General features: G+C 40.7%; 1 protein-coding gene across 7 annotated transcripts in view; it reads left to right on the top strand.

Annotated features, from left to right (window-relative positions):
• RAPGEF4 (Rap guanine nucleotide exchange factor 4) overlaps positions 1 to 18800 on the top strand; it is a 488280-nt gene that overhangs the window by 306962 nt on the left and 162518 nt on the right. For all 7 annotated transcript variants that reach the window (XM_073633880.1, XM_073633882.1, XM_073633881.1 and 4 more), the window contains 5 exons: positions 6734 to 6917; positions 10393 to 10477; positions 11094 to 11154; positions 13828 to 13904; positions 16868 to 17014. In XM_073633880.1, coding sequence (XP_073489981.1) covers positions 6734 to 6917; positions 10393 to 10477; positions 11094 to 11154; positions 13828 to 13904; positions 16868 to 17014 — 554 coding nt within the window. The remainder of the gene's footprint in view (positions 1 to 6733; positions 6918 to 10392; positions 10478 to 11093; positions 11155 to 13827; positions 13905 to 16867; positions 17015 to 18800) is intronic.

The following is an 18800-nucleotide window of genomic DNA, read 5'->3' as shown; positions in this document are numbered from 1 at the left end:
GATGTTCCGGGCCAATGGTGGCCAAAAGAGGAACCGTTTCTTGGGTGACGGGTCCGGAACGGAGGGTGGAACCGTCTGCTAGAAAGACTGCCAGTCCTTGGGCTTTAGTTTGAGTGGGGATATGGTGAGTTTCAACAAAGGTCCGGTCAATGAATCCACTGCATGCCCCTGAATCAACGATGACCGGTACTGGGATGCTCCTTCCAGGTAACTGCAAGACAATGGAGAGAGTTAAATGGCTACCGGTACTAGGTAGGACAGGTGCACACAATGAGGAAGACGGTAGACACTTACGCCTCTTATTGGGGCATGCTCTTGCAAAATGACCGGGCTCTCCACAGTACAAGCACAGGTTGAGTGTGCGTCTTCGGGTCTTCTCTTCTGGGGTCAGAGAGGGACGGAGCAGTCCCAACTGCATAGGCTCCGAGCCTTCCTGGGCGGAAGCGGATGAGACCAATGGAGCTTGGTGCGGGGCACTAGGGGCCCTGGGCAACATCCAGGTAAGACGTGGATGACCAACTGATCTTTCAGAGCGTCTTTCCCTGAGGCGACGGTCAATTTGGATAGATAAATTGATGAGTTCCTCTAGTGTCTGGGGAACCCCCACTCGTGCCAGCTCGTCCTTTAGAGGGTCAGATAATCCCAGCCGAAATTGGTGACGCAAGGCAGCGTCATTCCACTCCGTGTCGGCACTCCAACGCCTAAACTCCACGGCGTAATCTTCAGCCGCTCTGCGACCTTGTTGGAGGGAGTGCAAAGTGGCTTCAGCCGTTGCCGTTAGCTGAGGGTCCTCGTACAGTTGGGACATGGCTAGGAAGAAGTCACTCACGGAATCAAGGGATCGAGCCTTTTGTTTCAGCAGATTGTGGGCCCAGGTTTGAGGTTCACCAGTCAGCAAGGATATGATGAACCCCACTTTAGTAACTTCCAGGGAGAATGTACGGGGTTGCAGGGCAAAATACAGTTCGCAAGCGTTGCGGAACGCTTGGAACTTACTGCGATCTCCTGAAAACTTCTCGGGTGGAGGTACTCTGGGCTCTGGTGGAAGCATCACAACAGAGGGTGCCGAAGCCGAATTGGACGCTGCTCCTGAAGGAGAGGCTGAGAGGGCCTGGACCTGCCCTTCCAATCTAGTGTAGCCTTCTTGCAGACTTTTAACGGCTTGAGTGAGGCCCGCTAGGTGCCTGCACAGTTCATCCATGGGGGAGGCCCCCTGCCCGGACTCAGTCATGGCTGCCTGATACTATCAGGTCCCACACTTACCAGACAGGTGAGTCCGCTTGGGCAGAGGGTAGGCTCCCTTACGTATCCGATTCGGGGCCCCTGATAGAGTAGACAGGAGGCCACGAATGCGGAGTGGTATGAGGGCCTGTAGTAGGATCCTGGAGCACAATGGTCTGGCAAGCAACCGGTAGGTCTTCAGACTGGGTAGAGCAGATGCTGGGCAGGAACTGATCAGGCTGGTCACACACAGGCAGAGGTCGGCAACGGGCTGGCAGCATCGGTACAAGAGGGTGAGGCAAAAACAAGGTCAGACAAGCCGGGGTCGGGTTCAGGCAGCAATCAAGGATAGTCCAAGGGGTAGCCGGGTCACAATGGATAAGCACAACAGGGAAACAGGAACTCAGGATGATCACGGACAAGGTACAGAGCTGTTTGATCAGGCAGCACTGGGTCAGCATAGAGGCAAGCCTTAAATAGGCCGATTGGCGCCAAAACGCCGCGCACGTGCGCGCGCCGATTCGCCAAAGCGCGCCGCGCCCCCGCACGCGCCCGAGCGCGCCCCCGACACCGGCGTGCACGCCCACCGAACCGGGTCGCGTCACAAGCAGCGCCCACAGGCGGACGCGCGCTAACGCGAACGCGCGCTAGCGCGAACGCGCGTACGCACGAACGCCCGGGCGCCACCCCGCACGCCACGGTCGGCCAGCCCAGACACACCGGTGCCCACAGGGACACGCGCCCCAGCACGGACAGGAACGCGAGCGCCAACACGCCCCGGCGCGCCCCGGCGCCCAACCAGGTAACCTCTCTGACAGCCACACGCAGGGAAATGGATTTCAATTGACAGTTAAAGCGGAACTACACTACATCTAAGCACCACAAACCAAAAACTTTGTTTAACCACTTCAGCCCTGGAAGATTTGGCTGCTCAATGACCAGGCCATATTTTTGCGACTCAGCACTGCGTCGCTTTAACTGACATTGCGTGTTCTTGTGACGTTGTACCCAAACAAATTTGATGTCTTTTTTTTCCCACAAATAGAGCTTTCTTTTGGTGGTATTTGATCACCTCTGCGTTTTAATTTTTTTTGCGCTATAAATAAAAGAAAAGCGTCAATTTTGAAAAAAAACACAATATCTTTTACTTTTCTCCTATAATAAATATCCCATATTTAAAAAAAAAAAAAAAATCCTCGGTTTAGGACGATATGTATTCTTCTACATATTTTTGGTAAAAAAAATCGCAATAAGCGTATATTGATTGGTTTGCGCAAAAGTTATAGTGTCTACAAAATAGGGGATAGATTTATGGCATTTTTATTATTATTATTTTTTTTTTTTACTAGTAATGGCAGCGATTTTTATCGGGACTGCGATATTGTGGCGGACAAATTGGACACTTTTGACTCATTTTTGGGACCATTGACAACTATACAGCGATCAGTGCTATAAAAATGCACTAATTACTGTGCAAAATGTCACTGGCAGGGAAAGGGTTAACACTAGGGGGCAATCAAGGGGTTAACTGTGTTCCCTAGGTGTGTACTAACTGTAGGGGGATGGGACTGACTAGAGGAAGAGAGAGATCGGTGTTCATACTTAGTATGAACACATGATCTGTCTCCTCTCCCCTGAGAGAACCAGGATGTGTGTGTTTACACACACACATCCCGGTTCTCGCCCTGTCACGAGCGATCAGGGCACATGCTGTGGGCTTGTCCCTAGTGGCCAAAAGGCGAAGCGACATAAGGTAATGTTGATTTGCCCAGCCGAGCCAACCTGCCGCAGTAAAACTGCGGCGGCTGGTCTGGAAGTGGTTAAAGTGATACTAAAGTCTCTTTTTTGGGGGTTAAAAATAACAAATATCTCATACTTACCTACTCTGTACAGTTGGTTTTGCATAGAGCATTCCAAATCCTCCTCTTCTCGGGTCCCTCTTTGGTGCTCCTGGCCCCTTCCTCTATTGAGCAACTTGCTATGGGGCACTCGAGCCAAGCCACAGCTTCCTGTGTCCATTCAGACATGGAGCTGTGGCCCCGCCCCTCTCTCTCCTCATTGGCTCACTGACTTTGATTGACAACAGCGGGAGCCAATGGCGCCATGCTGCTGTCTCAACCAATAAGGAGGGGAGTCCCGGACAGCCGAGTGTCTCGTGCAACATCACTGGATCTAGACTGACCTCATGTAAGTATTAGAGTAAGTAAGTATTAGAGGAGCTGCTGCATACAGAAGGTTTTTTATCTTAAATCATAGAATCAATAAAACCTTCTGCCTTTACAGCCACTTGAATTAATTTGTAATATTCAAAGCAAACTCCCTATACATCCATGTCTCCATGCTTTATTTTGTTGAAAAATCACTTTGAAAAATACCCCTCTAGCATTTCTGGCTGTGGCCATCTTGAGTAAGGGCAGATGATTGATGTAGCATTTACTTCCTGTAATCCAGTGACATAATTTGCCTAGGCCTGGAAACCAGGAAGTAACTGAAAAACATAAGAAAAAAGTTTAAACAAGTAAATATGATATACTTTCCTATCTATTTACTAATGCTAGCAGCAAAAGAATTTTGAAAAAGTAAAGGTTGATTGAGAGTGAGAACTCCCCGTAAGTGTTCGATCATATCTCTGTTTCCACAATGTAATCTCATAATCTGATCGATCAAAATACGATTGCATTAATGAACAAAGTATCTCTGTGATGCCAATTGATGCAAAATGATCAATAATTTTTCACCATGGTCAGGTACTGTAGCTCAGTTTGATTGAGTCCAATCTAAATCAAGTTTAAATTAATCAGAAGGGAATTTATTGCTATTCAATTGTTTGCAAATTCGATTATTTTGGTCGAATCACCCATTGATTGGATAATAAAATCAAAGCATGTATGGGCACTATTAAGCATAGCTCCCAACTGTCCCTGATTTCGAGGGACTGTCCCTAATTTGGAGCAATGTCCCTCTGTCCCTCTTTCCTCCTCATTTGTCCCTCCAAATCCAAATGGCTGTATATAAATTGCACTTTTTATCTTTCAATAAGTGTTTTCCAGTGCCAAACCTTTCATCCAAATTCTAAATGGCTGCATTTGTAAATGTTAAATACCGATATAAAGGAATAGTAGTGGTAAAAAAAAAAAAGCCCTTGTGGATTTAATTAACCTTTTTTGGGGGGGTTAATTCTCCTTTAAGGGGGTGTGGCAGGGGGCGTGTCTCATGCCTACATATGTTTTCCTGTAGGTGTCCCTCATTCCCATCTCTAAATGTTGGGAGGTATGTATCAAGCTGGCCAAACACTGCTCGAATTTAGATGCCAGATACCACTCAGCTTGACAAAAAGAGCTGAGGGGAAAAGAGTTGGCTGAGCAGTGACAGCAGCCAATCAGATGTAGTCACTGCTCAGATTTGCTGACAGCTGCGGGTGGCGTCTGTCAGAATACAATAGCTAGTAGCAGGAGATTCGTTCATCACACTGTTTTGCATAGATGGGGGAATCTATGGATTTCTCTTAGTCTAGAAATCTTTACCTGTATGGCTTAAGACACTGACCTGAAAATTAAAGGTTATGTCTTCATTGGCTTTCAAATCTCCATTGTTTCAGGTAAGTGACTCAGAAAGTATTGACGCCAGAGACAGCCAGGCAGCTAGCATTCTTAGAGGGAAACCAGCAATGGCCACTGCTGTTTTTTTCTGAATACAAGAATAAAGAGGAATAACCCATTAACCAATCAGAAATTGTTGTAAAGATTTTTACTTCTCTGAAATCCAAGATTTTATTGGTTACAATGTCTGAGTTATTATAAAACGTTGGTAATAAAAGCAATTGACCTAACATGTTGTATTAACATTTTTCAGATAAAAATGCCATTTACATTTCCGATGATTATAACCAACCTTCTTATGAACATTCCAGAGACTAGGTTCTTGAACACACATTTTAAATACAATCATTTAAACAATTCCTTTCACCTACATATAAGAAGACTTATTTCCTGACCTTGCCGGATTAATGTTCATTCACTGTCACTTGTATTGAACATTTTTCATCATTGCTCCCATGCTTTTAAAGTTTGTTATATATGACTAAACTATGCCCTCTGCTGGCTATGTCAGTTATCTGATGATGATCAGGTTGCAAAATTGTGCCTTTATTTTATTGTCATACATTTATAACAGTTGGCAAATTTTCCAGATCTTTGGATCAGTCACTGGTTTCATAAACTTGTCCAGGGCAGTTTTGATGACATTAACTATTAAAAATAAGATCCCTGTTTTGCAGAACAGTTTGCAAAAAATATATATTTCATAAGTCTGTCAAATTATAAAATATTATAATCCCTAATAAATTACAAGAAATGTGCTTTCATTGCTCACATCTCCTCCTGAATGTGCTAGTTGCATGGCCTCCATGATAATTCAGTGGGGTTGATTTAATATAAGCAAATGGACTGTGCACTTTGCAAGTGCAATTGCACCAATTTTCCCCAGAGCTTAGTGAATGTGGTGAAGCTCTGCTGATTTCCATCATCCAATCATGTGCAAGCAAAAATGCTGTTTTTTTAGTTCCTGGCACCTGATTGGGTATTATTTACAAAGTAAGGCTTTGCCCCATTCACTAATTTATGGGAAAAATGAGTGCAACTGCACTTGCAAAGTACAGTCTATTTGACTTTAGTAAATCACCCCATTAGTGAGCTGATGCAAGGATAGGAGATGATGACACTCCGACTTTTTAATCTGCATTGCTTGTTCCAGGTCAGTGACTCAAAAAGTAGTGAAGTCTTTGGATAAGCATAACAGCCCTGGAACTAGCATGTTCGATATTAGCCTTTGTATTTCATTAAAATGTGACATTGTTAAAAGGGATGTACCACCCTCTAATTTCATGATTTCAGTTACATATTGAGAGATCTGTGAATAAAATTATAAGAAGTACAGATTGGTACACAGTAGAGTGAGTAAGTGCTGTGACTTTACAGAATTGGAGAAGTAACTTAAAGTAGAGCTATAGGCAAAACTTTTTTTTTCATTTTGGATGGTGTAAGGGAGAGTTTTAACCTCTGTCAGATTTTTTTTTCACTATCTGTGTCCCATTGCAGAGATTTCCCTTCACTTCCTGTCACATAGCCAAACAGGAAGTGAGAGGAAATCCTTGAAAGTTAAAGGAATTCCTTTGATACTGCCAGGTCACCAGAACTAGTGTCCCCATTGGAAGATTTCCCCACTATTACTTTTCTGGGGACAACCCAAAATTTGGGATTTTCTTTTACTTTGACTTTCAATGATAATATGAGAGGACAAATAGGACAAATAGAGAGGGTGAATCTCTCTAACGGGGACACAGACAGCAATAAAAACTGACAAGGGTTCTAATATCTCTCCACTAAGAAAAAAGTTTTGCCTTTCAGTTCAATTCCCAGAGACATGACCTACACAGAGACTGGATACTTGAACCATGTATGGGTTTCTTTCTTATCAACCATCATAATATTCATGCCTCCTATTATCTGTTTAGTTGACCAAGAATATTACTTCCAAGACAAGTACCTGTTTTATCGGTTCTTGGATGATGAACACGATGATGTGCCTATGCCAACCGATGAGGAGAAGCGGGAAAGTGAGGAGGAGCTCCAGGAAACCTTACTTGTGTTGTCCCAGATAGGACCTGATGCTCACATGAGAATGATCCTTCGAAAACCGTAATTTATTTTCTGTACTTAATTCTACCATTACTTTATATGTAGCGAATGTCTATTCTCACCATTGGTCCAGTGTGTATGAGCAGACCACCATGCCCAAGACATGAAAGCCAACCTTTTGTGCCCCCACTAACACTTCTCTGCTAAAATCAACTTTTTACACAGAGCAATTTTTGCTGTTGCTGGCTTAACAAAATCACAACAAGCTGTAGGTAGAGAAATGGAAGGTAGGTAGGTAATGGAATATCATGCCCAGGATAGAGCGGTTATGCACAGACTTGGTCCGTTCACCAGTCTGTTTATTAGTAGGGTAAAAGAGCACTGCTCACTCTTACATTTGAAAGTATTGTTTTCACTGCTCTTAAGAGAGCATACTTCCTGTAAGGGCAGATAGCACTCTTATAACCTATTATCTGCAAATGGGAATAAAAGTTATGGCTTATAGCATGGCCACTGGTGTACGCTGGTAGACACAGTGCCGATGTGCCATTCTCAGCACGCTTTTTGTTTCCACAAAACTGTATTGAAATTTTGATATATTTCTATTCAGCAGTGTTGCAATGCTGTATTTTGCTGCAACTTGCTGCTCTGAAAAAAAGTATTTAATGCAATATTCTTTTTTCAACGCACATCATGTGTACTGACAAAGTGGAAAAGGCTTTTTTGCCTTGTCTATGCGTTGGGGCTGTGCTGGAAATAGCTGCCAACATAGTCCCAGTACATCTGGTGTGAACGAGTCCTCAATACAAAGTGGTATCTATGAACATCAAAAAGTAGTGCACATTAAACTTTAATTATCTGTTTATTTTATGCCACAGTTGTATTGGAATATTTATTTGGAGACTTAGAGAGAACCAGATCAGGAATAGGAATTTGTAAAAAACGGAATCTCCAGCCTTAAAAAAGCAGAACTTTGCCCACCTAGTGCATTAGACATAATTTTATCCCCCCCCCCCCCCCCCCCCTTCACAATGTCAATCATTAAAAAACATTTTTTAATGTTACTGTACTTTTTTTTTTAATATTGATGATTAGCCCCAGCTAATGGCCTAGGCCACGAATAATGTCTTCTTTACTCTGAAGCCTCCTGGGATATGCACATTAAATATCACAGAAAGCTTCGGGCTCCATTCATGCTGCCAGAGGGGGACAAATTAAGCCGTGCATGATTGAAGGGCCAGGCTGCCTGAACCAGAAGAAGGGACTTGGCGATGTCAGCAACCAGGATGGCACAAGCATAGTGGATCACAGCAAGAAAATGCTGGATTCACTTGCTGAGTAGTATGTAAACTCTGCATTATGTCAGCAGTAAAATGTAACAGAGAGAAAAAGCATAGGGGTGAGGAGAGTGAAGTTCCTCTTAAAGTTGTCAGAACTGTACAGCCTCACCAGTCAGGGACAGATATGTGTGCTATTATTTAGTTGTATTCTCTCCAGAGAATATAAATACAGCCAGTTCTGCTATCAGCACTGAGCTCTGACAGGCAGTGCCGGAACAAGGTCATCCGGTGCCCAGGGCGAAGATGGCAAACTGCGCCCCCTCAGTTGTAAAGAAGGAGCGACTTATAGTGGGACCCAGTGACACTAAGGCTCAGTTCACACCTAGGCGTTCCGGATCACGGGCTGAATCGCTGTGATTCTGCCCGCAATTCCCAAATCAATGCACAGATACGCTTGCAATCCCGTTACTTTCAATGGCACCCCAATCGCGGTGCGATTTTGTGGCAATTGTCTCCCTACAAGTCGCGACAAAATTGCCGGACGCCTGTTGCCCAAAAGAAGCTCCGGAACGCCTAGGTCCTGATTGTAGCCTTATACACTGATCAGTGCTAATAATATGCACTGACACTGTACTAATGAAAATAGCTGAGAAGGGGTTAATATCTAGGGGCATCCAAGGGGTTAATTGTGTGTCTAACAATGTGTAATGTGTGTACTGTGTACTGATTTGTTTATTTTCCCTGCTTTGCATTGCCTCTGTACAGAGCCCGGTGTTGATTGTCAACACAGGGCTCTGGGCTGTGGAGTCAGTAGGTCATGGTCATGAATCATTGGCTGGGATCTGCTGACAGACTCCCACTCGGTCAAATCACAGGGGAGTAGGCGGGCAGGGGCATGCACTCGAAACCCTAAGCCTAGGTTCACACTGTAGCGATGCACGAACCAGTGCGATTCCAGCGCCAGTTCCCGCATCACATCTCTCCCGCAGGCAGTTCACACTGCCCTCTGCGAACTGCTGTGGGTGTCAATACAATGTTAATGACACCCCCAGAATGGTGCACAGATCGCAGTGCGAACTGTGAACTCGCACAGGAATTGGATCGCAGGTGAGAACACCCATGCGATCCGATTCCAGTGCGGGGGAAAAAAAGTCCCTGCACCTTTTTTGTGCAAATTCAATGCAAGTTCAGCCATACAACTGTATGGCTTGTATGGGGAAGCAGTTCTGAAAACAACTATAGTCAACATAGGCCCTGTGCTTTGCCCATGCAGTGCAAAGCAGCAGGTTTACTTTATTGCAGCCCTCCACAGATGTCTTTACTTATCAAACTATTACAACGCCATCATCCATATTGTATACAGAGTAAAACGAAGAAAAGTCTGACTGTACAGGCCAGACAAGGCATAAACAACTTCTCTATAAAAAAATATGCAATTTTATTCTCAAACAATTATTAAAAGGCATACTTGTAGTATGTATTCAAGTATTTAAATGCAACATATACAGGTGCCAACAAAATGCATAATATGCTTTCATATAATAAGGCGTCACAATTATAAGAGCTGGTGACAAGGGTCTTCATGTGCCAACACGTTTTGCCAAACTTAGCTTCATCAGGGCTCATGAAAACAGCATAGCACCTGTCCCAGCAAGCAGAGACATCAAATAAAGCAAACCCTGGGCGGGCAGATGAGGGAAGGAGACCTCAAAGTAAGTGGTAAGGTCCAAATCTTGTATATGCCATTGGATAGTACACAAGATGTAGTAGATTCACAATGTTAAGTGACTGAAGTGAAGCCAAATAGCATTACAAAAGACCAAAGGGACCAGTGGACTGAGGAATGTATTGATATGATGTCCTCAAGATACAAGGCCATTAGCATAGTATGCATCTAGGTGGTCCAATGGTGTCTTTACTCACCATCCTTTCACTCCTCCACTATTCAGTTCCACTGTCAAAAATAAAATAAAAGTTCTGTGTATGCTACAACTGTCCTACCGAATATCCCACTAAGCAGCACATAGGTTGACATAGCATGCAAATTTCCAAATAACTATGAAGCAAGCATTATATTTAATAGTGTAAATTTGTATGTGTTTGTTTCAGATTAGTGGCTAGCCAGTCAAATGAAACACATTTTTTTCAACATTTAATTAATTACCTTCAGTGTATTACTGCTATGCTAGTGAAGAATGAAGTCTTAGTTGCACTGTATGTTGTAGAAGATAACATCTATATCCTCTTTTGCGCAGACCAGGTCAGAGGACTGCTGATGATCTAGAAATTATTTTCGAAGAACTTATTCACATTAAAGCCTTATCTCACCTCTCCACCACAGTAAGTCACTTTGTCTTGGTACATTTTTGTATATTTTCAATCATTTGTGTTTTTGCTTTTAAAATCCTTAAAGTAGAATTATAGGCAAAACTTTTGTTTTCATTTTGGATAAAGCAAGGGAGGGTTATAACCCCTGTCAGATTTAAAAAAAAAATGTTTTTGCCATCTCTGTCCTATTTCGGAGATTTCCCTTCACTTCCTGTCCCATAGCCAAGCAGGAAATGAGAGGAAGTCCTTGCAATTTAAGGGAATTCCCTGGGGACCTCCAGGTCACCAGAACTAGTGTCCCCAGTGGAAGATTTTCCCTCTATTACTTTTCTGGGGACAACCCAAAATTTGTGATTTTCTTTACATTCACTTTCATTGATAAACAGGTAAACAGGACAGTTGGAGAGGGTGAATCTCCTTAACGGGGGCACAGACAGCAATAAAAACTGACAACTGTTCTTATCCTTAGGCACTCTATCCAGAACTAAAAAAAAAAAAATTGTCTTAAGTTATACTTTTATTTGGGGGGATATTTGCAATTTCATGGAAAGGAATTGGAAAATGTTCATCAAACTATTTCTATGTCATTTTAATTGCTAAATGATCTTTTTTTCCTTTTTTCATTAAGGTTAAACGGGAACTGGCTGGATTTTTAATATTTGAATCTCATCCCAAAGCAGGAACAGTTTGTAAGTATATTATTAGAATTCAATACAACATAGAAAAAAAATGAATCAAAGTAAATGTACATAGGGGAAGCTGTATTTAGCCAATACACATGCAGGGCCTCTTTCTGTTTTTCCATGTTTAATATCCAACCATGTACAAAGCAAGAAGTCTGTTTTTTTTTTTTTTTTTTTTTATTACCTTCAGACATGATTGGATAGTTAAACTGAAAACAGGTTCAGGCTTATTTACTAACGTTCACTTAGCAATGTAACCTTTGCAAAGTGAACATTTAATTTGCTAGGTAAGCATGTTTTACTCTTTTAGTAAATCATTCCCTATGAGTCCACTAATTTGATGAAAACAAGCACTCTCAATCACTGTCTGATAGCTCAACAATTAAGCAGGGAGGCTGAGTGATTGCAGATAAATAGAGTGGGCCCACTAGTGATTAAAATACAAATCACTATACAGGTATACCCCACTTTTAAGTGCCCAATGGGGTTTATTTACTAAAGCTGGAAAGTGCAAAATCCAGGCTCACTTCTGCATAGAAACCAATGAGCTTCTAACCCCAGCTTGTTCAATTAGGCTTTAGTAATAAAACCTGGAAACTCATTGGTTTCTATGCAGAAGTGAGCCTGATTTTGCACTTTCCAGCTTTAGTAAATAAACCCCATTGTGTACTTAAAAGTGGGGTATGCCTGTAGTAACAAAAATATAGAATATACAAGATAAATCTGCAGCGCTTATCTGAATAAGCAAAATGCTAGGAAGCCAAAGAATGTGCAGAACTAACCTATCAGAAAAATAACCCAAGTATACAGGCAGAGGGATAAGTGATGCGTGAATGCTTAATGATAGCTCAAAGGAAGATAATAATATGTAACATGAAGCTAATAACCACACCAGAAGAAAAAGCTCCAGGTAAAGGTCAGGTTCATATAAATTAATTTTCCACCACTTTTGTGCAACCAAGGATCACGCCAAACCAATGTTGCATCAAAGAGTGAGGCTATTGTGAACTACGTGACTGGGATCCAGATAATTGATAGCCTATTAATGAATATAACGATTATATCATCAAACAATATAATATACCCGTGAGTAAAAATTAATTCAATCTATGACTCCAACAAAAAGGTGTTCTCTATATCCCACCACTCTAAATGAATAGATTACCAAAAAATATTGTGCAGATAATATTCAGTGCAGCAGCCAAAATTGTATATAAAAAAATTGTTAAGTGAAATACTAAAACATCCAAACTGCAACAAATGTTTCAAATCTAAAAATACATAGTAAATAAATAGTGACCTAATAAAGAGCATTCAGTGTGACTTTGTGTCCAACACAAATTAATACACAGAGTGTAATAAACAAATAATGTGACTCCCAAAGTGAATAGAAATTAGTTTAAAAAACCAAGCATCAAAAAGTCCCATAGATATTCAAATATAACAATAAAAAATCCCATTCACATCTCCTTCGTGACAGATTGCAAAAATCTTCCACAAATCCCCAGTGACGAACAAAAGGTGTGTACAGATAATGATTCCCCCAGCCTCTCACCTCCTGGCTGAGCGATAACAGCCTAAAAGCAGCCTCACAATACTCTGTGCTTCCAGGTGGTTTAGAACTCACTCAGCTCCCGACAAATTAATACCAGACTTATGGCAGATGATGAAGCAACCTCCCGATCTCCAAGTAGTCCAAACAGGGTTAGCTCAAAAATAAGGGGAAGGACTCCATAGTGAAGTAAGTAAAATACCAGCTTTTATTACATAATTGCCCACTTACATTTAAAAACTCCAGTTTCAGCAAGAACTTGAAAAACGGCTCACTCACTCACCGATCCCAGCCGTGATCGAAAAGACAAGCAGCCGAATAACTCGCCTCTCTTCTCCCTGACGCGTTGCGTGACTGTCACGTCACTTTATCACGTCACTATTTTTCTTCTGGTGTGTTTATTAGCTTCATGTTACATATTATTATCTTCCTTTGAGCTATCATTAAGCATTCACGCATCACTTATCCCTCTGCCTGTATACTTGGGTTATTTTTTTGATAGGTTAGTTCTGCACATTCTTTGGCTTCCTAGCATTTTGCTTATTCAGATAAGCGCCGCAGATTTATCTTGTATATTACTTGTTTGTAGGTGTGTGAACACTAATATTTGTGGCAGCTATTCTTTTCTACTTTTGCTGAGCTTGATTTTATATATTGGTAGTGGTTTTTTATCCATATTTTCTTATATTTGTTTGGTTTGGTGTGCGCACAAGTATCCATTACTCTACAAAAATATAGAATGAAAAGCATGCAGCAATATAAGTAAGTTACACCAAAATACTTTTAAGGTAAACATTACAATAACTCAAAAAGTACACTTAGCTTTCCCTTTTTAAAGCCCTAATTTAGGGCTGTTAATTTTTATTTTATTTTAATTGTTATATCCAATACCCTCTATTGTGGCAGACGGAAAATTGGTATGCTTTCAGACAGGTTTTCTAAGCTGGCATGCACAAAATGTTTGGTGTAGTTAAGCTTTAGATAAAGATAGTTTGTGGATAAAATCTTTCACCTTGGAATGGGAGTTCTAATTTTGCAAATGCTAGCTGCAGGTTGATTGGGTTAATTTTTGTTTCTCATTTTACATGGATAAGTATTCATTTAATTAATGAGATTCCCATTTGCAGTATTTAACCAGGGTGAAGAAGGGACTTCATGGTATATCATATTAAGAGGATCTGTTAACGTGGTCATCTATGGCAAGGTACTTTCTCTTTTTCCATGCTGGCAAATGTATGCGTTAGGGCTACTTCATTTAAAACTATTCTGACTCCAAGCCCAAGTGTTCTTTGAGTCCATTGCATGCACGCTAGAAGATATTGGGTAACATTTTTAAAAAATCACACAGGCTGAAAATGTGGTAAATTTTGTACTGGAAATGATCTAGGATATTCTAATTTAGTTAAATAATAATAAATAGTTAAATAATAGTAAGTAGTACACCATTACAATATCAATAGTGCGAGCTTCAAAAAAATTATAAATTGCCATGTCTCTTTATTAAAAGATGTACTGAAATATTGCCGTTAACCTCATTATCTATCTTGTATTTGGAAGATGACATTTGAAATCTGATTGGCTACTGCTGGCAACATAGACGCTTTCCTTTCTACAGTTTGGTATTTGTGGTAGATTCCTATCACTACAAGTAAAATAAATCCACCACTATACTAGAGAACAGCAGCAGTTTAGGACAAGCAGGTGCTGCTTAAGTGTTACTTAATATCAGAACTGTGTTAGCCAGAAGATTATCGTCAGTAATTTGTTCTCCTTTTGGAAGACTAGCAGGTTCAAGTAGACAGTGCTGCGAATGTAATAAGGCTATCCATAAACAAAAAACATTTTTTTGACCAATACACATGCAAATGTAGCTATTTTTAAAATCATTTTTTTTCTCTGGAATTAGTTTGATGTTGTTAAAATGATGTCCTGTCATTTTATGTGTGTTTGTTTTTTGTATGTAAAATGACCTGAGTGCTGTTGAAACTCATTAAATCTTCTTCAGTCTAGACATAAAATAATTCCACCCGTGGCAGCCTTTATTTTATTATTACCAGACCAGTGGATGTTGTTTTTCTATGTTTTTCTATTGTTTTTAAACCAGGGGTCTCCAAACTTTCTAAACAAAGGGCCTGGTTTTTGTCCTTCAGACTTCAGAGGGGCCAGACTAGTGGATACAGTCATTGTTGGTATCAGTGGAAGAAAGCGTGCCCCATTGTTGAAATCAGTGGGAGGAAGAGTGCCCCATTGTTGGTGTCAGTGAAAGGAAGAGTGCCCCATTGTTGGAATCAGTGGGAGGAAGAGTGCCCCATTGTTGGAATCAGTGGGAGGAAGAGTGCCCCATTGTTGGAATCAGTGGGAGGAAGAGTGCCCCATTGTTGGTGTCAGTGAAAGGAAGAGTGCCCCATTGTTGGAATCAGTGGGAGGAAGAGTGCCTCATTGTTGGAATCAGTGGGAGGAAGAGTGCCCCATTGTTGGAATCAGTGGGAGGAAGAGTGCCCCATTGTTGGTGTCAGTGAAAGGAAGAGTGCCCCATTGTTGGAATCAGTGGGAGGAAGAGTGCCTCATTGTTGGAATCAGTGGGAGGAAGAGTGCCCCATTGTTGGAATCAGTGGGAGGAAGAGTGCCCCATTGTTGGTGTCAGTGAAAGGAAGAGTGCCCCATTGTTGGAATCAGTGGGAGGAAGAGTGCCCCATTGTTGGTGTCAGTGGGGGGGGATAGTTCCCCAAGGCACAGATTAAGGCTAGCAAAGGGCCGCAGTTTGGAGACCACTGTTTTAAACCATCAATGCTCTCTATATTGCATTATCAGATAAAAATACCTCTACACATAAAATTATCTTGCCAAAATTAGGCAAATTTTGATTGGATCAGGAAGTAATCACTAGTCCATGATACTGGGCAACCCATAGAGGCACCCCTGGGCCAATCAGTGTAAAGGAAGAATAGAAAATCTACTTTGGCCATTCTTAGTCAATCACTATTGTTCCTCCAGAAAAAAAACCTAAATGTAGGTAATCCTCTAAATGGATAGGTGAAATTCAGCTGCTTTAACTGACAAAGATATGTATTTCTGCCTATGCATTCCTTATTTACATAGCCCTGTGAAACAGAACAGCCAGGTGGATGACACTATTTTTCTGTTAGAGTTATAGGCTGTCTTCTCTCCACTCCCAGCTTTCTGACTGGACAGTTAAAAAGCAGCAGCACACTCATGAGGTCATCCTTCTTCTCTGCTTTTCATCTCAGTGCAAGAAAGTCTTTTTAGACTGTTTGAAAACAATAAGGCTATCAGCTTAATTATAATGTAACTGACCTGATCTTTGTAGTTACTGAGTAAAGGTGCTAACTGCAATTGTCTAAAATACATACAGCCAATAGAGTGAAATTGTCTAAATTTATATATTAATTACAGTCCTTAAAATATTGATCTGCAAGGAAAAAAAAAGTGAAAGTTTTGTAGAAAATTACCTTTATGTAATCTTTATTATAAAAATGCCAAAAGCCCTTGAAATACAGTAGTTTTTCTTGAAGCCTGAAACACATAGGGCCTATTTTATTAAAATAAATATTGCATGCATGCACATGGACTTTCATGTGCAAAGTGATCATTGAACATTTTACAAATTAAGCCTTTTACAATCTGTACCTGTGCATACCATCTTATTTCTATATGGTATGCGCATTTAAACATGTTTAAAATTAATGGTTAATAGGGGTTAGACAGACCCAGAGAAAATCAAATTTCAGTTTTAGGTATGTCATGCTTAATCTGTTCTATAGCAAATCACCCTTTTTAAATTGTATGTTCACTTTAGTCTGTGTACGAAGGTTTGTGCACAATGAGGTAAAATGAATTCCAGGAGCACTACATTCAAATGCTGGAGCATATATTCTATAGCAAACTACCTATGTTAGTTATTGTACATATATATATATACTGTAGCCTGTATGGTTCTGCACACATCATGGACACATAGTGAATTCAGGGAGCACACAATTTGCTTGTTCGTACACTGTCAGTTCTACACATGAACTTTAGTATAACAGGCCCACAAAGTGTCGTGGAGGCGATACTTTCTAAAGGGAAACTAAATGCAATCAACCATTGCATGTAAAGGCTTTTATCAATAGGAAGTTTGCACTTTCTTTTCTGTGTCTATTTCAGGGTGTGGTATGTACCCTTCATGAAGGAGATGACTTTGGAAAGTTGGCTTTAGTGAATGATGCACCTCGGGCAGCATCTATAGTTCTACGGGAAGACAACTGCCACTTTCTGCGAGTGGATAAAGAGGACTTTAACCGAATACTGAGGGTTGGTATTAACGGTCAATGTTGACTGTGTAGTTTGGCACCTTAATGTGTATATTCAAATGATTAACTGTTTAGTCAACAAAAATATGCCAGGCTAACAGAGCCCCTGACTTCATCTTATTTGTCTCAGATATTTAAATAGAATGGGCCCTCTACCATTATATCAGACTTCTGTCCTCCTTGAAGTTTTAGGTGTTCCAACCTTTCTTTGCAATGTTCCAGCAACACCTCTTGTGTTATATAAAATAAATATCAAATGGAAATACAGCGCTGTCTAAATGGCCCTTCAAGAAGATGCAATAATTGAGGTCCTGCTTCTTCTAGAGGATACAACAATTAAGGTCCTGTTGCAGTTTATAATGTGAGATACACACAATAAGTAAATGTCAAAGAAAAAACCTGCGCTAATATGAGACCGTATACGTGTTAGTAATTCACTACAAATGATGGAATGTCCTTATCCCATAAGGGACATATTTGCTCCCTAGCGATGGGAAAATTCTAATACCTGGAGAAAATTAATTTGCATCACAATAATAAATCTGAAATGTATTGTGCAAATAATCACATGATAAAATCATAAAGAAGTCAATGAAGATATAGTTGTTCACACAGATTGTCTAAACTGATAATGTTGCTGGTCACTGAATGTTCACATTGAAGGGACGTCTCTCATTCATAGATAATAGTGACTTCAAACCGGAAAACACTGTAGGAAAAAGTGATTTGAGATAGGAAAGTCCTTCCACCTGGAAAATAACTGCCTCTTACCAGCTGCTCCGATCTCTTTTTTAAGGAGATCAGCTCTGCTTTTAGGCTTATATCCCAGCCAGTCTCTTTCATCACCTGAACATTCAGTGACCAGCAACATTATCAGTTTAGACAATCTGTGTTAACAACTATATTTTCATTGACTTTTTTATGATTTTATCATGTGATTATTTGCACAATACATTTTGGATTTATTATTGTGATGCAAATTGATTTTCTCCAGGTATTAGAATTTTCCCATCGCTAGGGAGCAAATATGTCCCTTACAGGATAAGGACATTCCATCATTTGTAGATAATTACTAACACATATATGGTCTCATATTAGCGCAGTTTTTTTCTTTGATATAAAACAACAAATCCAACAGGTAGAGTGAGACTCCATCATAATGGCCATAGCAAGTGTGTACACAGCAGAACTCTTCAGTACAGAGATCTCAATAATAGAATCCAATGTGTTAGTCCAGACTTTTTAGTTTTAGTTTTGAATAGGGTAGAGAGAGATTAAAACCCATGTCAGGTTTTTTCTGCTGCCTAGGATGTTAGAGAGATTTCCCCTCATGTCATGTCCTGTGAAAACAGTTTTACTAAACTGGAAATTAAAGAAATTCTGCAACAAGGCACAGACAGCCATCAAAAGCTGACAGGGGTTCTAGCTCCCCTCACTCTAAAAAAAAAAAAAAAAAAAAAAAAAACACTTTTGCATACAGCTGTGGATAACTCATACATCCACAAGTGTACAAGGTCATAAACCAGGTCTAATGGTGTCACCCATTTTAACAGTTATAGCCAAATTCTGCCTGGGGCCAGAAAGCGATAACATATGTAATAGATCATGTTAACAAGGAGGAAATCATAACCTCAGTGGCCTAGGTATAGCTCTGCTCTTGATTATTCCCCTTACCTATTCCCTTTTCCTTACCTATTCCCCTTACCCTTACCTACCTAACCAAAATAACAACAAAAAGGGTTCGGGGTTTTATAATAATATCTTTTATATTTATTCTCATTCTTATA

The sequence above is a fragment of the Aquarana catesbeiana genome, linkage group LG06 (assembly GCF_042186555.1).
Source record: "Aquarana catesbeiana isolate 2022-GZ linkage group LG06, ASM4218655v1, whole genome shotgun sequence".
Taxonomy (NCBI): Eukaryota; Metazoa; Chordata; class Amphibia; order Anura; family Ranidae; genus Aquarana; species Aquarana catesbeiana.
The sequence above is the reverse complement of the archived record's forward strand: the minus strand, read 5'-3'. Positions and strand labels throughout refer to the sequence as shown.